Source organism: Silurus meridionalis, chromosome 27 (assembly GCF_014805685.1).
Source record: "Silurus meridionalis isolate SWU-2019-XX chromosome 27, ASM1480568v1, whole genome shotgun sequence".
In the NCBI taxonomy this organism is placed as follows: Eukaryota; Metazoa; Chordata; class Actinopteri; order Siluriformes; family Siluridae; genus Silurus; species Silurus meridionalis.
The window spans coordinates 13,045,848-13,069,391 of NC_060910.1; the positions used below are offsets into that span (position 1 = coordinate 13,045,848).

General features: G+C 39.5%; 1 protein-coding gene across 3 annotated transcripts in view; it reads left to right on the forward strand.

The window, feature by feature from the left end:
* The window catches only part of abca2 (ATP-binding cassette, sub-family A (ABC1), member 2), an 84,163-nt gene that overhangs the window by 57,892 nt on the left and 2,727 nt on the right, over positions 1-23,544 (forward strand). For 2 of the 3 annotated variants that reach the window (XM_046841324.1, XM_046841325.1), the window contains 29 exons: positions 22-180; positions 288-468; positions 1,160-1,372; positions 3,469-3,665; positions 5,030-5,209; positions 6,982-7,157; positions 7,248-7,368; positions 8,024-8,305; positions 8,872-9,090; positions 9,329-9,431; positions 9,911-10,236; positions 11,155-11,368; positions 11,554-11,659; positions 11,753-11,864; positions 13,555-13,615; positions 13,742-13,916; positions 14,020-14,135; positions 15,977-16,124; positions 16,645-16,768; positions 16,859-16,991; positions 17,217-17,337; positions 17,431-17,609; positions 17,883-18,024; positions 20,042-20,176; positions 20,268-20,371; positions 20,480-20,572; positions 21,101-21,203; positions 21,832-21,969; positions 22,830-23,039. In XM_046841324.1, the coding sequence (XP_046697280.1) occupies positions 22-180; positions 288-468; positions 1,160-1,372; positions 3,469-3,665; positions 5,030-5,209; positions 6,982-7,157; positions 7,248-7,368; positions 8,024-8,305; positions 8,872-9,090; positions 9,329-9,431; positions 9,911-10,236; positions 11,155-11,368; positions 11,554-11,659; positions 11,753-11,864; positions 13,555-13,615; positions 13,742-13,916; positions 14,020-14,135; positions 15,977-16,124; positions 16,645-16,768; positions 16,859-16,991; positions 17,217-17,337; positions 17,431-17,609; positions 17,883-18,024; positions 20,042-20,176; positions 20,268-20,371; positions 20,480-20,572; positions 21,101-21,203; positions 21,832-21,969; positions 22,830-23,039 (4,571 nt within the window). Of the gene's footprint in view, positions 1-21; positions 181-287; positions 469-1,159; positions 1,373-3,468; positions 3,666-5,029; positions 5,210-6,981; positions 7,158-7,247; positions 7,369-8,023; positions 8,306-8,871; positions 9,091-9,328; positions 9,432-9,910; positions 10,237-11,154; positions 11,369-11,553; positions 11,660-11,752; positions 11,865-13,554; positions 13,616-13,741; positions 13,917-14,019; positions 14,136-15,976; positions 16,125-16,644; positions 16,769-16,858; positions 16,992-17,216; positions 17,338-17,430; positions 17,610-17,882; positions 18,025-20,041; positions 20,177-20,267; positions 20,372-20,479; positions 20,573-21,100; positions 21,204-21,831; positions 21,970-22,829; positions 23,053-23,544 lie in introns of all 3 variants that reach the window. The other variant, XM_046841326.1, reaches the window with a different exon arrangement.

Consider the following 23,544-nt stretch of genomic DNA (forward strand, 5'->3'; position numbering starts at 1 on the left):
GATAATCCTCTTATTCTGCAGGAATGTATGGGCTACCCCGCCCTTGGTACTTCCCTCTGCAGAAGTCCTATTGGCTTGGCAGTGGACGGATCGAGACTTGGGAGTGGCCGTGGGGTGGCAGTGCCAGGCTGAGTGTCATGGAGGAGGATCAGGCCTGTGCCATGGAGCACAGACGCTCAGGTACTGTTGTCATAGCTGATATGAGATCAGTTATTGTTTGAGATTTTAGAGTGGCACCTCAGTAACTACTTTAGAACTTGAATTTCATTTCTTTGTGACGACCCCAGAGGAAACTCGTGGAATCGAAGAGGAACCCAGCCACCTACCTCTGGTGGTATGCATCGACAAGCTCACCAAAGTCTATAAGACAGGCAGCAAGCTGGCTCTCAACAAGCTGAGCTTAAACCTGCACGAAAATCAGGTTGTCTCTTTCCTGGGACACAATGGAGCTGGCAAGACCACCACTATGTAAGAGAGTTGTGTGTTAAAAGTGTGTTTACATGGCCATGATGCCAGCTACCTGTATTACAATATTAGCTGTCAAACACTGAGACAAAAAAATTACAAAGACGTGAAAAAAATAGGTGTCTTAAGTTTTTGCCTCTCTAAAGCTAACAAGCACACGAAACTGGACATAGGGTGCTAAGATTGTGTCAGCAGTTTCAAACATTACGCAATGTCAAGTTTTTATGTTAATAGATACTTGTATTGGTTTTGTTCAAGCACAAGTGTGGAGAAAAAGGATTCTGCATCAATAGCCATTGATTCTGCTTTAATGCCCCTCTTAGGAAGGGAAGGAGGGAAATGTAATAAATAACGTTATATACACAAGCTAAAGACGCAACTCTTAGTCGGCCATCTTATATCTGCTCAGGTACTCTGACTCACTGACTAGCCACAATTTATTTTTGCAAAAATTTTATTTGGCACATACAGAAAATTGGCACGACAATGCTGATCTGAGACATTCTTAGATTCAGACATTAATGCCCATTGATGAAGGCAGAGGCTACCAGTAAAAAAGTCTTTCATTTCACCCCTTTCTGGGACATCTCTTATTGGTTCTTTGAGGAATTCGACAATACAATATTTAATTCAGGATGCTTGATCCTTAACTCTTGAGGTTTCACATTGCAGTTGCTGTATGTTTGTTCTTCAGGTCGATCCTTACGGGGCTGTTCCCCCCGACTTCGGGCTCAGCTACCATATACGGCCACGACATCCGCACCGAGATGGAGCGCATCCGGCAAAACCTGGGCATGTGCCCACAGCACAACGTCCTCTTTGACAAGCTGACTGTTGAGGAGCACCTGTGGTTTTACTCACGTCTGAAGGGCATGGCTGAAGAGGACATCCGAAAAGAGATGGATAAGTGAGTACACACTTACTATTATATTTTCCTAGAATATTAACCACATAGCTACCAGTTACCTTGCATTTACTTTTAAGGCATTTGGCAGACGTTCTTATCCAGACAGATTTACTTTCATCTCAGGAACTATGGGGTTAAGGGCCTTGATCAGGGGACCCAGGAGTGGCAGCTTGGTGTGGTTGAAATTTTAACTTACGACTTTCAGATCCAAAGTCCAATGCCTTCAGCACTACGCTGAATTCAATAAAATTAGTTTTTATTTGTATTTAGTTTTTAACAACGGACATCATCTGAAAGCAGCTTTACTTAGATAAAGCGGTTATATAGAAGTGTATAAGTTTAGTACCTATAAGTTTGTTTCTTATAATTGTTAGTTTATCCCTAATTAGCAAGCCAGTGGTAACTGTGCATGAGCATGAGGAAAAACTCCCTGAGATGGCATGAGGAAGCAACCTCGAGAGGAGCCTCATCTGGGTGGCACTGAATGTCCATTCATTATAGCTACCACCATGCGTCTATACATCTCACACTATGCATCTGTAACATTTTACTGCAAGTAGTATCTTCTTCTTCTTTCGGCTTCTCACATTAGGGGTCGCCACAGCGGATCCATACCCCCTGTCATCTACATCTGCCTCTTTCAACCTAACTACCTGCATGTCTTCTATCACCACATCCATAAACCTCCTCCTTGTTCTTTCTCTGTTCCTCCTTCCTGGTGGCTCCATCCTCAGCATTCTTCTACTGATATACCCTGTGTCCCTCCTCTGAACATGTCCAAACCATCTCAATTTCGCCTCCCTCACCTTGTCTCCAAAACGTCCAACATGCACTGTCCCTCTAATAAACTCATTTCTCCATGATACAATAATAATGATAAAAGAAAAGTTGTTCACTGTGGGGACACTGTCTTTATAAGTACAATTTTACTGTATTATTTTTGTCCCCATCAAAAATTTCTCATGAGAAATTTTATATTTATTGTCCCCCCCTACTGTTAAATGAAATTTACACCCATACTCTAAACCATACAACATCGCACGTCTCAACCCAGTCCTATAAACTTTCCCGTTCACTCTTGCAGATACTCTTCTATCACAAATCACTCCTGCCACTCTTCTCCACCCACTCCACCCTGCCTGCACTCTTTTCTTCACTTCTCTAACACACTCTCCATTATTTGCACTGTTGAATTCAGGTACCTGAACTCCTCCACCTTCTCCACCTCTTCTCCCTGCAACCGCACCACTCCACTGCCCACATGTACTCTGTCTTACTCCTACTGACTTTCATTCCTCTTCAAGTAGTATGTTTAGATTAAAAAAAGGTGAAGTGTACAGTTTATACTTTGATGTGGAAACATAAAATCAGACATATTTTGTACCTTATAATTACACTTCATATTAGGTATAGAAAATCAAAGAGATATCAAATGGCACTGAAGTTTACATTTTGCTCGATGGCTGATGTACCAGCGAGACTGCCACTGCATTGTGGATGAATTATAAAAGCTGTTTGTTTTTGGGTTTTAAAATTGGAGGTTGTTGATATCAAGGTTCTTTTGGTGTGCCTCGATAACCAACACCACATTTTCTGTGTTCCTTCAATATATTGTTAAACTTGCACAATCTATCATCTAAAATCTATTGTTCAACAGTTGCAAAACGTTTTATTCCTCTTATACAACAGAATTGATTTGCTTAGTAAAATAAGACTTTTCATTCGGACGTAGTTAAATATTATTTCAGAATATAGAGCAAGTTAGTGCTTTGCAGTGACTACATTATACAGAATATGTTTTTATTGTCATCCCAGAGTCTAAAATTCAGTATTCAGCGTATATAATTAGTATTTCAATCTAGACTCTGGGACAACAAAGAAAGATTTGAATTCAGTATAGATCTGAATTAATCACTGGAAAAATGCAATTACTAGAAGAAAAACACAAGCACATGCTGCTGTTGCCATGGGAACTGGGATGCAAATTGGGGAGAGTAAGATCATGACAGTTTCTTCATTTGTCCTGCAGCTTAATGTTTTTTTTTTTTTTTTTGCTTACCCAATGTTCATGATTATTTACTCTTTTCTACATGCAGAATGATTGAAGATCTGGAATTGTCTAATAAACGACACTGCCTGGTGCAGACCCTTTCCGGGGGCATGAAGAGGAAGCTGTCGGTGGCTATAGCCTTTGTGGGCGGTTCTCGTGCTGTAATTCTGGACGAGCCGACAGCTGGAGTGGACCCGTATGCCCGCCGTGCCATATGGGACCTCATCCTGAAATACAAACAAGGTTAGAAGGAGCACTGCTGTAACTCTGAAAAGCATTTCCCCAATGGCTTTTACAATGGATTTAACCTTCAGCACCTTGATCTCAGTTATTAAAATTCATGGAAATGTACACACGAACGCTCCGCTTGCTTAGAGACGGCAGATGCAGTATTTTTGCACAGGTGGAAGCGATAATTACAAGATGGAGGAAATGTGACAGGTGTATAACTTTCTTTTTTTAATGAGCAGTTCTCAGAGATTGCATATAAAGCATGAGTGCTGTCAGCTTTGCTGGAGATAAAACAGGCAACAAAACTGTTTGTTATGAGAAATGCGAAGGAAGTGGATACTGAAGTATATATATATATATATATATATATATATATATATATATATATATATATATATATATCATGAATCTAATGTTAATCATTAAAAAAGAGTTTTTAAAAAAAAGATAAAAAATTAACAGCTGTGCTGTTATGTGAAGGAACAATTACCTCCATGATTTTGATCGTTTTTTTTTTTATATATATATTATCACATCCTGAGGAGCTTTATTTCTTTAATACCACAGAAATGTGCCAACACTACTAATTTACTCTTTCTCTCTCTCTCTCTCTCTCTCTCTCTCTCTCTCTCTCTCTCTCTCTCTTTCAGTCTCTCCCTTTCTCTCTCTCAGTCTCTGTCTCCCAAATGTAATATCACAGAAATGTATACCGATCATAACATTATGACATTATAACATTATGACCAGCGACTGATTGAAATTGATTATCTCTTCATTATGGCACCTGTTAGTGGGTCCCAAAATAACTGCAGCTCTTGTGGGATGTTCCTGGTCTGCAGTGGTCAGTATCTATCAAAAGTGCACCAAGGAAGGAACAGTGGTGAACCAGTGACAGGGTCATGTGTGGGAGAAGCTCATTGATGCACGTGGGCAGTGAAGGCTGGCACGTGTGGTCCGATCCAACAGACGAGCTCCTGTAGCTCAAACCGCTGAAGAAGTTAATGCTGTTAATTTTTGATTGGTCAGAACTGTTTTGGCAGCAAAAAGGGGACAACACTATATTAGGCAGGTGGTCATAATGTTATGCCTAATCGGTATAACTGGTCCCTTTTCAGAAAAAAAATGTCCTCTGTCCTAAAAACTTGTGTCCTGTGTCTGAAAGCATAAATTTCCAGGTTAACCTCTGACTTTTGCAGAATCCTGACACTGCTCCGTTCTGAATAACATAAATGTCACAAAGAAAATGTGAAACAAAAATGTATAAATTTGATAGGTATTTTATTTTGACATTTATATAAATGCAATTATTTTATAGAATCCAGAATTGAATGTATTTATTAAACTGTGTGTGTGTGTTTACGTGTGCTCATGAGCAGGAAGGACCATCCTTCTCTCTACACACCACATGGACGAGGCTGACCTTCTAGGCGATCGCATCGCCATCATCTCCCACGGGAAGCTCAAGTGCTGTGGCTCACCCCTTTTCCTCAAGAGCACCTACGGAGACGGATATAAGCTGACACTCGTGAAGAAGCAAAGCGACTCCAATCCTGCAGGTCAGAATTGTGTGTGGGACAATGTGATTTCTAACTGTCTGTTGCTTTGACACACATCTAAAGTGTTTTTCTAGAGTTTTTCATCTTATGGTGCATACTACATTAGCAGTTTATCAGAGGCATCTTGTAAATAGGAGTATATGCTTGAAATATTGATGAACCCTATAGCGGGATTTTCTGTTCCCAGTGGCTTTTTTTTTACCTACACGTATAAAATACACTCTATAGACATGTGCTGGGACACCTGACTTTCCATCCAAATTTGTTTTTTCTACAAACAGTTAACTTAAATTTGGAAGATTAGATTTGGTCTTCACTTACAACTAGGGGGCCTAAACCTATTTTGGCATGACGGTGCCACTGTGCACAAAGCCAGCTCCATGAAGATATGGTTTGGAGAGGATGATCTCGCCCTGCTTTAGAGCTCTGACCTCAACACTAACTTCAATGTTCAGAAAGCACATATAAATCTTATGGTTAAGTGTCCATAACCTTTTGTTCGAATGGTATAGTTTTCATTTCTACAATAATAAAAAATCGAATTATTTGACGAATTTGTCTACAATAATGCTATCATTACATTAGATTATGTCCTGAAAAACACAACAAAAACAATGCATAAGGCCTATTTTGTTTTACTCCCTTTTCAAAGGCACCGTTTCTCCCTCTTTCTCTTCTTGTTAAAAGCGCATGCACGTATCCGTATCCGGCAGCGCCGACGTCAGCAGATCCTTATCCATTTACCAGAATTTGTTTACCAATGAAATTACCAGTTTGTTCTGTTCATTATCAAACAACATCTGAGCTATTTGATTTTCCTATAATTTGCCAACAGCTGAGAAAAAACAAAAAGCATACACAACATTCGCAGTAAACAACTTTCAGTGGACGTCATGCTTATTGTGAAGGGTCATCATTGTTTTTTTTTCCAGAGCATAACAGTAATAATTAGTACTGCTCTTGTTCACTATGAGGGGTAATCTTTCAATAGCTCTCACCACTAGCACCAGTGCTCTTTCACAATTAACAAAGCAGTCACATGTCGGGGGGCACCTGCTGTAAGTGAACGTAAAAATACGAGGAGGTGGTTGAGAAAGAACCATCAACTTCAAAGATGCATTCAAAACCGCCGATTCTTCATTCTGTTTTTATTGACATTTTACACAGTGTCCCAACTTCTTTAAAATTAGGGTTTTATATCTTAAATTCTTATTATATTATGTTTTTAACTCGTTATATTTTCATTTAAATCCAAACCAATTGAACATTTTTTCCTCATTCTTTGCTTTTAAATAACAGAAGCTTATTAGAACATGAAAAGAAACAGTGAGTTAAGCATTAGCCTTAGCAAAAGTTGCTAAGAAAAAGGCCTGTGTTCGGATACGTGTCCAACCAGACATTTTATGTACATTATACTGGTCACCTGAGATCCTCAGATCTTAGAGACCTAATCTTGCAAAAGGAACACAAGACTTAACTAATGTTAAAAAGCTCTGTAGGGGTAATAAATAGACAAATCATTATTTTAGACATTTAAATAAGGTTTATGAAATAAAGCCATACTGGGTTTTTGGAATTTTTTTTTTACAATTAAAGGAATCTATGCACTGATAAGCAGAAAAGGCTGTCACCAACAATGTGTGTAGTGCTGGTATGAATGTATTAGATTTATGCTCTCCCTAATCAGCTGGCAGATAAATGCATATTCTTTTTTTTTTTTTTTTTAAGCTTGCACATTTCAGCTAAAAATCCTTGTCTTTATTTGTGCACAGATCAGTCGAGTATGCCCCTGTCCTCATCCCTGTCCCCGTGCTCTCAGACCAATGTCACTCAGTTTATCCGACAGTATGTAGCCTCCTGCCTGCTGATGTCTGACTCCAACACTGAGCTTTCCTACATTCTGCCATCTGAGGCTGTCAGGAAGGGCTGCTTCGAGAGGCTGTTTCAGGTGAACACACCCACACAGACACCGGTCATTTCAAAAAGAGCTATTAAAGACCATTTGTTGTAAAGTTAACGGTGACTTTTTTTTTGTTAGGCTTTGGAGCAGAGTTTGGACAGTCTGGCTCTCACCAGCTTTGGCGTGATGGACACCACGCTGGAGGAGGTCTTTCTGAAAGTGTCAGAGGAAGACCTGTCACTTGAGAACAGTGATGCAGGTGGGAGAGGGGTTACAGATTCTATGAACTTATCAGGCATTTTAATACACACATCTGCCAGTCATATGACAGCAGAACAGATACGGGTCAAGAGCTTCAGTTAATGTTCATATTAAACATTAAATGGGAGAAAATAGGATTTCAGCAACTGACAACCTCTGTTGTTACCTAAGCTGCTGTTTTGAATATTTAAGCATCTACTGAATTCCTGTGCACAACAGTTTGTAGAGTTTTGACAGAATGGTGAAAAAAATAACAAAAAAAATCAGTGAGCAGCAGTTCTGTAAGTGGAAATGCCCTGTTTGTCAAAGAGGTCAGAGGGGAAGAGCAGGTCAAACTGGGATGGAGCAGCTAACAATACTAAAGTAACTGTAATAATCACTGTTTAGAAACGTCCAGAGCAGAAAAGCATTACAACACATGCAAACTTGAGGTGTTTGAAATACAACAGCAGACAACCACACCAGGTTATAGTCCTGCCAGTCAAAAACAGGAATCTGAAGCTACAGTAGGCACAGGTTCAGCAAAATGTAACTATTGTTTAGTTTTTCTTAGTATACAGTTTCTTAGTAAAGTCTATAAGATGTAAGCTTATCTGTCCTGCCTTCATACACATAATGCACTATTCTGAACTTTTTTTTTCTTTCTCTTATAGATATGAAGAGCTCTCCAGGTGTGGCATCAGTGGGGAAGTCTTCCTCCCTTTTGTCTGCACAGCAGTGTGATGGAGCTCCACTTGGTGCCGTGACCCGGCCTGAAGTGGAGATGAGTAATATAGTGATGAGCTCCAGGCTGAGCTCCAGTCAGGCATCGCTGCACTCAAATTCCTCTGTGGGCTCAGTGAGAGGTGATGAAGGTGGACCGTATTCTGACTTCTATGGTGACTACTACCCACTGTTTAATAACCCCCAGGACCTGGACACAGCTAGTCTCAGAGGTGGGCATATTCTTATATGATTATCATAATATTTTTCACTGGTTTACAGTGCATTGAGTTACTGTGGTTAAATGCTTATGTAATAAAACTGAGTCCCTGTAGTTAAAAGAGGATTTGGGGAATTGCTCTACAGATCTAATGTTTGCTTGCTGTGGCTGAAATAATTTACTACAGACAAAGTGGATTAACAGAACAAATGAGCTGATTTCATTTAATCTGCTCAATAATCACTTAATCTGTGAACTAGGTATCCAGAAGAAAAGAAAGGGAAGAAACCACAGAACTCTGAGAAAAAACTCACACGAACATCAATTTTGTTTTCCTTCATCAGGATACTCTGAACAATGATTTATGAACAAGAATTAATTCGTAAAAGGTTTGTGTTTCTGACATACTTTCTCACAGGGTGCTCTGATGCTAGACATGCCTGGGCTTGTTGACTGTAGCCTGTAGCATGTTGTATATTCCAACAAGTTTCAGGGGTTTAAAAAACAGGTCATGTATAATGTATAGGCATCATGGACGCATTGATGAGCACCTACATTCTTGTTTTATCTTTTGCCCAGACGATGAGGAGCCAAGCTCCCCAGAGTCGCACGTGCTGGAGGGCCAGGGCAGCTTTAAGCTGGAGGGCTGGTGGCTGCGACTTCGCCAATTCCACGGCCTTATTGTCAAGAGGTTCCACTGTGCCAAGAGGAACACCAAGGTCCTGTTTTCGCAGATCCTACTCCCTGCCTTCTTTGTTTGTGTGGCAATGACTGTTGCTCTCTCCGTGCCTGAGATAGGTAAGACTGGGCAGCATGGAGTCTAGCCTTGATATGTTTATGTTATTATTATAATGGAAATCATGGAAAAAAATGCATTTTGCATAATAGACAACAGAACACAACTGTTTTCTTTAAATATAGCTCATGTAACCAAATATATAAAAAGAACATGACACGTTCCATGATCAGTAGGTACACCAATTATCCTTCTTATACCCACTGAACCCTGCATTACGAAGTGTCTTATGCTCTGCAGGTGATCTGCCTCCCCTCATTCTGTCACCGTCTCAGTATCATAACTACACCCAGCCCAGAGGGAACTTCATCCCCTTTGCCAATGAGGACCGATTGCAGTACAGGTATGACTCAGGACCATAAACCAGCATTGCAAACTTTACATTTATTTACAAAATGTATACAATTGTCTTTCAAATTCAGTAAAAATCCTAACTGATATTTTTATATTACTGTAATATTATAGTGTATATTTCACAAAAATAAATGGCTATCAAATAATGTAAAGGAGTATAAAGATGAATAACACTTTTACCCTCATTTTCAATACTGTGTCAGGTTGTTAAATTAGCCTGGCAGACAGTATCACCATTCATTACTTAATAAGACATGCCCACGAAGTTCTGACCAGTAATGGTGCAAGGAAAACCATGAAATACTTTGATATTCATTGAAATATTCCAGTCTTGATATTGTTTCTTATGCTAATATGATGCCTTGTGCTGTATTTTTGTTCTTGTGAAACGGCAGGACAGCTGGCTTTAAACATCCTGAGGCTGAAGATGTTCGCTTTATAATTATCTGTCCTGCTTTGCTGTTTCAGGAGCAAGCTGTCCCCAGATGCCAGCCCTCAAAAAATCATCAATAGCCTGCATTTGCCATCAGGTGTGGGTGCAACCTGTGTGCTCAAAACCCCCTTTAATAGTACACTGGACCAGCTGGCGCAAAGCCTCAATCCTTACGCTAACAATGCCAAAACACTGGCTGCACGCTACTTCGACCCAATGTGCCTGGACTCGTTTACCCAGGGGGTGCCTCTGTCTAATTTCGTCCCACCTCCACCTTCGCCTGCACCCTCTGATTACCCAGAATCACACTTTGATGATGCTTTGTGGAACTACACAGCAGCTCCTCCCACCACTGCCCATGGTGAGGCTTGTAACATATTTTTAAAATATGTTTACATAAATAAAAAGGATTTTGTACCTATTAACGGATGCACTAGAACACTTCACATGACCTAGAAGTGAGGAATGAGCATAAAATGTGGCTAATCCTTCTTAAATTACAAGTAAATCATCATCAATGTAGTAAATGTTGATTAAATATTTTATCAAGCAGTAGTGGAAGAAAAATACAAAGCATGTACTTGCGTAAAAGTAGAGATACACAATGTAAAAGTAAAAGTGCTCCCATTAAATTTTCACTCAAATAAAAGCACTAAAGCATTTGCCTTTACATGTCTTTAAGTGTCCAAAGTACTATGATTTATTATAGCTATAATGTTCCTATTATTATTTTTGGTCACATCCTTTTAATCAACTCAGTGTATGTGAAAAGACTCTAATGTTACTCTTAACACATTAAATTTATAGAATGATATTAATGAGTCAAACACTGATTGAAATCTATCGAAATGATCACGAGCCCAAAACCAATTTAGAGTCAGAAGTTATCTTTTATTTATTACTCTCAAAATGTTCTGCTTTCTGTTGAACAAGCGCCAATCAAAACAGGTTCGAAACAGAGTGCGTGCTCTACCCTGATTGGTGGATTGCTGCGTGCATGACCAGTTTAGTTTTTATCCGCCTATAAATAAAAAGGAACGACTGATTTTGCAAGTAGTAGAGTATTAAAAGGAAGATGTTTGACTTTGTACTGTAGTGAAGTTAAAGTAAAAGTCTTCCAAAATAAAAATACTTCAGTAAAGTACAGATACATGTAAAAGCTACTTAAGTACAGTAACCAATTAAATGTACTTCCTTACTGTACAACACTGGTCTTTAGCGAAATCCCTGTATAGATGATGCGACTGCTTGTACTAATCGGTGTGTGTTGATTCTACAGAGATGGTGACGTCTCCTCCTCCACTGCCACTGTCTATTCGAGAACCGGTGCGCTGCATCTGCTCCATGCAGGGAACAGGCTTTTCGTGCCCTAGCGGCGTTGGGGGACGCCCACCCCTGACGAAAGTAGTCACGGGAGATATTCTGGTGGACATCACAGGCCGCAATGTGTCTGAATACCTTCTCTACACGTCTGACCGCATGAGACTGCACAGGTGACAGCACAGTCGGTCACGATAAAGCGTTCTTGTGCTGCATTCACTTCACTGTTCCATCAGATTGTGTTTTTAAATGATAAAACACCATTCATTTTCTCCCATGAACTGTTCCGGACTTGCTTTTTTGACACTTGTGTTACAGTAAAACAGACTCTATTTATGCTGTATTACTTTTATGTCAGGTATGGAGGTATCACTGTTGGAAACATCCAGAAATCAGTTCCAGCATCCTTTGGAAGAAAGATGTCGCTTATGGCACGCAAGATAGCAGTGCGGCGGTCGGCTCAGGTCAGCCAGCGTGCTTTTTTTATAAGGCTGTTTTAAAAAGTCACAGTTTATCTGATCTACAGGGGTTTTTTTGCTTTCTTCCTGTCTCTGCAGGTGCTGTACAACAATAAAGGCTACCACAGCATGCCCACATACCTGAACGTGCTGAACAACGCCATTCTGCGTGCTAACCTGCCCCTTAGCAAGGGCAACCCTGCCGCTTATGGTAAGAGCTCTGTTGTGAAGCGATGACCATTAGCATCTGATACAGTGGTTTTTGTACCTCTTGTGAAGCCCTTATACCATCTACAACCTGTAAAATGTAAACAAAAATCGCAATAGAATATAGAAAATAAAAAATTTTATACTAAGAAAATGTATCATTTTAGGAAATGATAAGGTCATTTTGAATTTGATGGCTGTTATATGTCTCAAAAAAGTTGGGACAGAGCAATGTTATTTAAATGTAAAAAAAAACAAAATAAGATTTATTCAAATTAAATCGTTGGGAGAAATATTTAGCAACTAATTAGTTTGATTGACAACAGGTCAGTAATATGATTGGGTATAAAATATGTATCTTAGTGAGGCAGAGATGGATTTCTGAAAGACTGTCTACAAATTAAAGTACAATTTCAGAATAATGTTCCTCAACATAAACTTCCAAAACAGTTGAATATCTCATCATTTACAGTACATAATATTATCTAGATTTTTAGAGAATCTTTAGGGGGACACTGCATTCAAAATAATCATGATTCTGTAATGGAAATCACTGCATAGGTTTATTAACATCTCCAGAAATCATTGTCTGTCAACACAGTTTGCCATGTCATCCACAAATGTAGGTTAAATCTCTATAATGCATAGAAGAAGGCATGCATGAACATGATCCAGAAACCCTGCGATCCTCTCTGGACCAAAGCTCGATTAAAATGTAGGCAAAAGTGGAAAACTGTTCTGTGGTCAAACAAAATTTTAATTACATTTTGGAAACCTACGGACTAAGGAGGAGAGGGACCATCCGACTTGTTATGAGCGCTAAGTTCAAAAAGCCACATCTCTGATGGTATGGGAGTGCATGTGGAATGGACAGCTTAAACATTTGGAAAGCCTCCATCAATGCTGAAAGGCATTTAAAGGTTTTAGAGCAACAAATGCTTCCATCCATCTTTTTTTTAGTAAAGACCTTGCATATTTGAGCAATTTAATGTTAACTGCATACTGAATCTATTACACTAGCACGTCTTTGTGGTAGAAAAGTCTGGGTTTCTGAACTGGCCTTCTGAACTGGCCTGGCTCAACAGTTCTGGGTGTCCTTTGTTGTTTTTTTCATTTTACGATGCAGCACAACAACCCTGTATCAGACACATGTGGAACAGCATTCCTCTCCTCAAACATTTAGCAACTGATGCTTCACAGTGGCGAACATGGCCCTGTTCCAACTCTTTTGAGACCTGTTGCAGCCAGCAAATTCAAAATGACCTTTTTCCCTCCTTAAAATAGTATATATTCTCAGTTTAAACATTTATGTGTTTTTGGTGAATAGAATATGGATATATGAATTGTTTTTACTTTCATTTTACACAGTGTCCCAGCTTTTTTTGGAATTGGGTTGTACAAATAATGACCAAATTCTGACGCTGCAGTTACTGATGCTCAACTCATTATGGAATTGGTATGGACACTCATTTGGGGGAATGTACAAAGCGAGAAAATGGATTTTGTATTTGGTCTGCTATGTTTGGTAACATAGGAGTACTTTGATAGCTACTGGCACTGGGCTGGGAAATGAGTCCACAGGGATAGTAGTTCAGAAGGAACTACTTTGGCAGTCTATTGTAAAAGCTAGTATTTCATAAGGTAGTTATAAATAAAGTATTTATTAATATCATGGTGTTTGTGTATGCATGCAGGTATCACATTGACTAATCACCCCATGAACAGGACCAGTGCGAGTCTTTCTCTGGATTACCTGTGAGTGTTTTCCTCCCCCCCACCCCCTTTGTTCTGTTGCTTTTTTCTAATGCTTTCTCTCATTCTCTCATCCAAACCGACTCACCTTGTAACTTCGACTCTTCTTCTTTTTCTTCTTGACGCCAGACTCCAGGGCACCGATGTGGTCATTGCCATCTTCATTATCGTGGCCATGTCCTTTGTCCCAGCCAGCTTTGTGGTCTTTCTGGTTGCTGAGAAGTCTACCAAGGCTAAACACCTGCAGTTTGTGAGCGGCTGTGACCCGGTTATCTACTGGCTGGCCAACTACATTTGGGACATGGTGAGACAGAGGACGAGTGCAGAGTCATGTGTTTCCATTTATAAAACTTAGTGTACCGCTGGAGCGTGAATGACTCTTCTGCTTTCTCTCTGTCTACTATTAGCTGAATTACCTGGTTCCGGCTACATGCTGCGTTCTGATTTTGTTTGTGTTTGACCTGCCTGCGTACACTTCCCCTAAAAATTTCCCAGCAGTGGTTGCACTCTTCCTGCTCTATGGGTATGTATGATCAGCACATGAAATAACACTGAATCACAGTCAAGTCAGTAATATCTACATGCTCCTTAGAGATGCACAGCCACCAAAAAGCTCAGCCATGTTGACAGGATCAAAAGGTGGCAAACATAAGCTAATGTGCGCATGTCACATATCTATATATCAGTATATCACAAAAGTAAGTACACCCCCAAAATTTCAACAACCATTTTAGTAGATCTTCTCAAGGGACAATACTATAGAAATAAGACCTTTTTATATATTTTAGAGTAGTCACTGTGTCAATGTGCAGCTTGTATAGCTGTACAGATTTACTGTCCTCTACAATTAACTCAACCTACAGCCATTATTGTCTAAATAACTGGTAACAAAAGTGAGATTGAGAGTGTTGCTCTTCCTTTCCTCCATAATGACATCACTGAGCTGCTGGATGTTGAACACACGTTGCTTAGCTTGAAGATGCCACAATGGTGTTCAGTAGAGTTTAGGTCTGGAGACATACTTGGCCACTACATTACCTTCACCTTCAGCTTCCTTAGCAAGGCAGTTGTCATCTTGGCGGTGTGTTTGGGGTCGTTTTATGTTGGAAAACTGCTGTTCGGCCCAGTTCCTGAAGGGAGGGCATCATGTTCTGCTTCAGAATGTCACAGTACATGTTAGAATCCATGTTTCCCCTTAAAGAACCGCAGCTCCCCAGTACCAGCAGCACCCATGCAGCCCCAGACCATGATGCTACCACCACCATGCTTGACTGTTGACAAGACAATTTTCTTGGTTCTTCTCACCAGGGCGTCACCACACAAGCATTGAGCCAAACAAGTTAATCTTAGTCACATCAAACCACAAGACATTCAACCTGTGCCAGTAATTCAACCTGTTTGCGGGTTTTCTTGTGAGCCAGCTTCTAATGAGGCTTCCTTCTGGGACGACCGCCATGCAAACTGACTTGTTGCAGTGTGTGGTGTATGGTCTGAGCACTGAGAAGCGGACTTTCTGTTTCTGCAACCTCTAAAGCAACGCTGGCACTTATGCATCTGTATTCTGTTCCGAGTGGAACCCGTCTTGGAAAGCCTCTGTATGACCCTGACCACTGTGCTGTAACTAAGTTTTAGGGTGTTACAGATCTTCTTATAATCTCTGCATCTTTGTGGAGAGCAACAATTCTAACTCTTAGATCCTCAGAGTTCTTTGCCGTGAGGTGCCATGTTGAACATCCAGTGATCAGTATGAGAGAATTGTACTCAAAGCACTAAATTTTTACTGCTTTAAAACAAGAAACATAAATTTCTATGGTCCTGTCAAGCAGATAAAAACAGGAAGATGATGAATAGAACATGTGGCTTTGCACGGTTTCATGAAATACAGCTGTTATCACTTAGGGTGTAGTCACTTTTGTTGCCAGCTGTTTAGACAATAATGGCTGTATGTTGAGTTATTTTCAGAGGACAGTAAATCTGTACTGCTGTACAAGCTGCACACTGACTACTCTAAAATATATCCATAGATATTTCTGTAGTATTGTCCCTTGCCCCTTAGAATATATGCTAAAATGGTTGCTGAAATGTGAGAAATGTACTCATTTTTGTGTGATACTGTATATATATTTATATTTTTAAAGATCGAATAAAAAAAAATCATCAATAGTATATAATAACCGAATAATAATAATAAAAGAAAATTAGAAATCCTTTACTTCACACAGCCACTATAGAACAAGTTGCAAGTATTTTCTAGCCAGCATATTACAATATAACAAAACACCCTAGTTAGAATCTCATTTCTCAGAATAAGTATATATTAAGGACCTGTTTGTTAATATTGTTGAAATCTTTTTTTTTCTCCAGCTGGTCCATAACCCCCATCATGTATCCAGCCTCTTTTTGGTTTGAGGTTCCGAGCACAGCGTATGTTTTCCTGATCGTTATAAACCTCTTCATTGGAATCACCGCCACAGTGGCCACTTTCCTCCTGCAGCTGTTTGAACATGACAAGGTACATTACAGAAACATTATATTCCACATTTAGTGTACTCACTCCATGTCAGAGTTAAGAGGATTACAAGACGAGATCTGGGGGAAAATGAGCCTTTTGTCAAATAACTTTTTGTTTTTATTGTAAATTTTTTACTGTTTAGTTTTTAAAAAAAGTTGAAAGCTATAATATATGAAAAGATCTTGGGTACTGTGATACTGTTTAGTAAAGGTGAATACTCAAAACAAATAGGAAATCCACATCTGGAAAGGGTTCACTGAGCTTCACTTTGTCCACATTTTGTTATGTTACAGCTTCATTTCAAAATGGAATCAATTCATTATTTTCCTCAAAATTCAAACAAAACCCCATAATGACAGCGTGAAAGAAGTTAGTTTGAAATCTTTGGAATTGATTAAAAGATAAAATATGAAAAAAAGTCACATGGAGAGTGTCAGAGATTTTTTAACTGTCTGTAAATTTGACAAGAAAGCAGAAAACGTTTTTTAATAATGATATTGCATTTCATTTTACTCCTAAGGACCTGAAGTTAGTGAACAGCTATCTGAAGTCATGCTTCCTTATTTTTCCTAACTATAACCTGGGTCATGGGCTGATGGAAATGGCCTACAATGAATACATTAACGAGTATTATGCAAAGATAGGTATGTTGTTCTATATGTTTCGATCTCAGGCTCAGGCTTATTTTCTGATGTTTTTTGGTGCCCTTTAATGAACAATCCCATGTCCCACAGGTCAGTTTGATAAGGTGAAGTCTCCATTTGAGTGGGATATTGTGACACGTGGACTGGTGGCCATGACCATTGAAGGGTTTGTCGGCTTTCTTATCACCATCCTGTGCCAGTACAATTTCCTGCGTAAACCTCAGTAAGTTCAATCCAATTTATTTTTATTTGTATAGCGCTTTTTAACAATGAACCAATGTTCCGCAGCTTTACACAGATAAATGTGGTGATCAAAATGAATGAGATGTTCTTTATAAGTGTAAGTTTGTCCCATCTAAGTGTGTGCAGCCGCACTGTTCAAACTAAATCGAATAGAATTAGGCAGATTATTTTCTATATTCTATATTGTTTTATTTTTTGTGCATAGGAGATTGCCTGTAAACAGTCAGCCAATCGAAGACGATGATGTCGATGTGGCACGTGAAAGGCGAAGAGTGCTCCGAGGAGACGCTGTAAATGATATGCTAAAGATCGAAAATCTGACAAAGGTAAAGCTGCGGATTCATAATTCACATAAATATACTATTTAGTAATCATTTAGTTCACCTTTCATCTATACGATCATTCTTTTGTGTATAAAGGTGTACAAGTCGCGGAAGATGGGCCGCATCTTGGCGGTGGACCGCTTGTGTCTGGGCGTCCGTCCTGGAGAGTGTTTCGGGCTGTTGGGGGTGAATGGCGCAGGAAAAACGACCACTTTCAAAATGTTGACAGGAGACGAAAGCACAACAGGAGGAGAGGCATTCATCGAAGGGAACAGGTTACTAGACATGACCTATTGGATATAAACTAATAATTTCCTCATACATTATATCTCACATAAAACGCTAACAAGCCGTCAGAAGAAGAAAGTAAGCACGGAAAAGACCTATTAAAACACAGCATTGCAGTGTATCGTATCAGAACATGCGTAACACAAACCCTTGTTTGTTTAATTACAATAAAAGTACGATTCTAAAAGTTGTATTCTAGGCTATGCTGTATGTGATTACAAAACAGGAAGGTTTTGGGTTAAATCACTTTCTTTCCACAGCGTACTGAAGGATCTTTTGCGTGTACAGCAGTGTATCGGTTACTGTCCTCAATTTGATGCTCTGTTCGAGGACCTGACAGCACGAGAGCACCTGGAGCTATACACACGCCTCCGAGGAATACCGTGGAAGGACGAAGAGCGGGTAAGGGAGTTTTACACCCAGGTTTTGACTGGCATACATTTATCCTGGTGATAAAATTATCTTTAAGATAAATAATTGATAAATAATTAACCGGTGAATCATATTGCATCATTTAATGATGTACCGATTCTTGTGTGCGAAAAGACTTTGTAAAAGACGTAGAGCCGGATTGGAAAAAACAACTACCGTAATTTCTGGACTATTAAACGCACCCAAATATAAGCCGCACCCACTGAATTTTACAAATATTTTTATTTTGAACATAAATAAGCCGCACCTGTCTATAAGCTGCAGTCTACACTGAAACTAATGAACTTTACACAGGCTTTAACGAAAGACAGTGTCTGTTACATGGCTTGTATCTAAACAGTAGCTACCAAGAAAGTCATTATTCACTGTCTTCCTCCTTCCTTTCACAACTATTTCTCTCTAGTTAATCTTTTGGCATCGTCGTGCGTTTAAAAATCACCATCGGTGAAGCTTTTCTCCCGATGCCATGCAGCTCAGAACACAGGTAAAGTGTGTTTGTTTTCAGCGTGACGAATGATTCGCATTTCCTGTTGACAGTCCGAGTGAGCGGCAGGTCAAACGTCAGAGGAACATCATCCATATTTATGATGTGGTGCGGCCAGATTCAGTGGGAGCGCGATTTAATATAAAGAGTTTCATTGGTTCACCTGAACCCGTTCTGCAATTTCATTGGTCTAATGGTTTGGGGCTCAGTGTTTTATCTTGAAGCTTGTGAAACCGGGAAAAATCCAGAAAAATCCATCAGTTAGCCGATTCATTGTTTAAGCCGCGGGGTTCAAAGCGTGTGAAAAAAGTAGCGGCTTATAGTCCGGAAAATACAATACTTCCTTTAACAACTGTTTCTTTTTTTTTTTACTTTGTTTTTTTAAACATTCATTTGAGTACAATCATAAAGCGTATCTCAAATTGCATATAATGGCATGTACTTTATACGTGAGTTTGTCCCTGATGAGCGAGCTGGTGGCGACTGCGGAAGGAAAAACTCCCCGAGATGGCAGAAGGAAGAAACCTTGAGAGGAACCAGACTCAACAGGGAACCCATCCTCATCTTGGTGGCACCGAATGTCCATTTATTACAGTTAAACAATGTTGTGGTGTGCAGTGATGGTGATCAGATGCAAACTGTAGTCCTGAGTGTAGCAGACTGCCTACAATAACTACAGTCCAAATCCATCCTCAAAGCGCCCGTGTTACTCTGTAATTTTATCGATCTCCAGGCCGTAGATGAGAAACCATCCCCAGCTGCACAGAGTGGCGTCCAATCGATAAAACAGGCAGGTCCGAGGAGAGGAGAGAGGCAGGAACAGTGGTCACTGGTACCTCAGGAACATGTTTAACGAGAGAGAAAGAGAGAGAGAGAGAGAGAGAGAGAGAGAGAGAGAGAGAGAGAGAGAGATATTAGAGGGGTAGCAGAGAGAGAGAGAGATATTAGAGGGGTGGCAGAGAGAGAGAACTATGGGTTATTAAGTTGTTGTATTAAATCCCACCTTGTGAGATACCTTACTCTTGCTAGTGTCCAACAGCGTTTAGTAGTCTGTGTTAGACCATGTATTTTTTCGGTGTTTTTTCTGTTTCAAATCCCAATTTGAGTTCTTGTTTCTCTCCTTTTTTTGTCGGCGGTGCCGGACACTGAAACAGAGCACACTGATTAATCTCATCAGCTACAGTTGCGCTTCTTATCGCTTATTTTCGTCCGGCTATACATACAGTATATAGTGTAAAGTATATACAATACGGTAGTGTAAATGGCTCTGTAATGCTAAATGATGTACTGTAACTTGTAACTGTAACAAATGACAGTATACTATCCCATAATGATCACCATTCCTTGGAAGTCATAGGCCATGTCTTGATATTTTCAAGATAAATCTCTATGGTTATTAACAACTGCTTCAAGTGCAATTCAGGTTTCGTCCTAATTCAGCCCCTTTTCATTTCATTCCACTTATTACATTCTTCTCTCTGTCCCCTGTGTCTCACCCCTTAGGTGGTGCAATGGGCCTTGGAGAAGCTCCAGCTCTCGAAGTATGCAGACAAACCAGCTGGGACGTACAGCGGAGGAAACAAACGCAAGCTGTCCACAGCCATCGCTCTCATCGGATACCCTTCCCTGATTTTCCTGGTTGGAACACTTAAGCTTTGTTCTCTAATCTTTATATCTTTTGAAACAAACAAATCTGTCCCTGATCGCGTCTCTCCGCTGTGTCCCTCAGGATGAACCCACTACCGGCATGGACCCGAAAGCTCGCCGCTTTCTCTGGAACCTTATTCTCGACATCATCAAGACGGGACGATCGGTGGTGCTGACATCACACAGGTCACGAAGATGCCAATGCTGCCCTGTTTGATTTTTCTTATTGATTGACTGATTGATTAATCGATTGATCTGTAAGTGGTGACACCAACATTCTTTTGCACTTTTCAGTATGGAGGAGTGTGAGGCGTTGTGCACTCGCCTGGGGATCATGGTCAATGGAAGGTTCAAGTGTCTGGGCAGCATTCAGCATCTTAAGAACAGGTGAATGCAGTCTGGTGCAAAACTTTGTACACCCTTCAATACTGTATGAGAAATGTAATTGTTTGTTGATAGGTGATCTATAGAAATCCATTGTTCATACTGTTTAATATTTAAGTCAAATTTCGAAAGGATCATTAAGAAATTCTTTAAAGGCCACATTAGAAGCTAAAATGACCAAATGACATCAGCAGTTACCAGTTTACTATTTGTGATTACCTCGTGGTTAAAAAGACAGTTTGAGTTGGTGTCATTTGTAGTGATTTAAAACTGGCATGTTTGACTAGCACCATTTATATAGACTGTGAATTGGACATGTCAAGTTGGTTAAAAGGCATACATTTATATGAACATCTGTACAACTTATTGCAAGTTAAGTTCTACAGATGTTCCTTAATTATTATAAGTAATTTGTACATTCATTGTTAATCCATCCAAATTCAAAGTAAAGGTGTGCAATCTTACCTGTAGATTATTGAACACAGCAAATAATATGCGTCAAATCTGAGGCATTTGATCTCACATTTACAGGTTTGGGGACGGTTACATGATCACAGTGCGCACCAAGACGACTGCTAGTGTGAAGGAAGTGATCCGCTTCTTTAACAGGAACTTCCCAGAGGCCATCTTAAAGGCAAGGGTTTTATTTTTATATGATTCAGTTTTATGCTTATCTATCTATCTATCTATCTATCTATCTATCTATCTATCTATCTATCTATCTATCTATCTATCTATCTATCTATCTATCTATCTAAATTCTCCGTTTTTATGACGCCCCCTAGTGGTTTGTTAGCTCTAAGCAATTGATTAACCAACCAAAGAAATCATTAATAATAATAATAATAATAATAATAATAATAATAATAATAATAATAATAATAATAATAATAATAATAATAATAATAATAATAATAATAATAATAATAATAATAATAATAATAATAATAGAGAAAGAAGAAAAAGAAGCAAAAACTATTTTGTTATAAACCACCGGGCCACCAGTGTTTTAAAGTGACTGCTTCTATCACAGAAATCCAGACTCAGACAGACATCTCAGTACATCTGGCTATAGAAGAGTTAGCCACAGTTTTGGTGTGTAATATAGTCTGTTATATGTTTTCCATTATTACTGTGGGCTACAGTATTTTGGTAGCAAATGCTGTCATTATTACTCTTTCATGATTTTAAGTAAATCGAGTACATGCCCAGTCTCTGCTTAGTTCCCAGTGCCATATTTGTAACAGGTTTTTGCCTCACAGGAGAGACACCACACTAAGATCCAGTACCAGCTGAAGTCGGAGAATATCTCTCTGGCTCAGGTGTTCAGTAAGATGGAGCAGGTGGTGGAAGTGCTGAGTATCGAGGATTACTCTGTCAGCCAGACCACCCTGGATAACGTGAGCATCTTGACCTTTCTTCTGTAACATTATTATTTCATTCGAATAGATAGATATATTTGCATGCAGTAGCATAACATTTTCCCAAACCTGTTCCAGTATGACAAGTGCACAAAGCAAACTCCATGAAGATATGCTTTGCATGGGTTGGAGTAAAAGCTCTCCTGCTATAGAGCTCTGAGCTCAACCCTATTAAACATCTTTGCGATAAATTGGAATGATGACTGCACCCCAGACCTCCTCACCTCACAAAAGTGAATACACCACTCACATTTGAGCAACTATTGTAGTAGATCCTGTCAAGGGACAATACTATAGAAATGAAACGTGAATATATTATAGAGTAGTCAGTGTGCAGCTTGTATAGCAGTACAGAGTTAGTTTCCTCTAAAATAACTCAACATACAGCCATTACGTGAAATTTTCCCTTCACTGGAAGGCAATGCACAAATCCAGCAAATCCACGAAGATATGGTTTACATCGTTCAGCGTGGAAGATCTTGTGTGACCTGCTATAGAGATGTGACTCGTCCCTATTGAGCACCTTTAGGATGAATTGGAACATTGACTGCACCCCAGATTTCCTCACCCTACATCGTTACCTGACTTTTCTAACACAAGGAGCAAAAACCTCCACAAGCACACTCCAACATCTAGTGGAGCATCTTCCCTGATGACTGGAGGTTATTATAACAGCAAATGGGGACTTTCAAAAAGCACATACAAATCTTATAATTGGGTATAAAACATTTGTCCATATAGTGTATAATGTGATATAGAAGTGTCAAGTATTATGATCTACTGCTTTATGAAACACTGCTACATTAATGCTCATCTTTTTTTTTTAAATATATATATAGGTTTTTGTGAACTTTGCCAAAAAGCAAAGTGACAACCTGGAGCAGCAGGAGAGCTCGCCGAAGAAAAGCAGTCAGTCGCCACTGCAGCGTCTGCTGAGAATCCTGCTGCCCCGAACGCCCAACACTGAGCTGAACGCACTGGTCAGTGATGAGCCTGAGGAACTAGAGAGCGATGACGATGAAGGACTCATCAGCTTTGAAGAAGAGAGGGTGAGACCAAGGGGTATAAATCTATACATACTATATAGCCAAATCTCATGGTGGAGCAGGTTTAAGGAGTAAAGCAGCTTTTACATTACTCACACAAACCGCATTCACCTTCCACGTGCAGTGTGAATATTATTTATATTAATATACATGGCAGATATTCCACATATTCTATGATTTATTATGAATAAATTTATTTTGGATTTCTTTTAGGAGGAGTAAATTTAAGACTTAAGGAGGGAGACTTCAGTCTAAGTACAGGAGTGTTCACATGACATTAAAATATACTGTGGAGATTTTGATTCTGTCTAATTATTAATTGTAAATTATTAATCGGCTCAGGGAACAGGAAATGGGATACAGGCAACAGGACAGAAACAATTGCCTTTTGTGCGGGTTATTATTTTATGTTTCAGTATACCTTCTCTCCAGGCTCTTATCTCTCTTTCTTTTATACAATATGCTGCATACTGAAACAGAGAACACTCATTAATGGAAATGACTCACA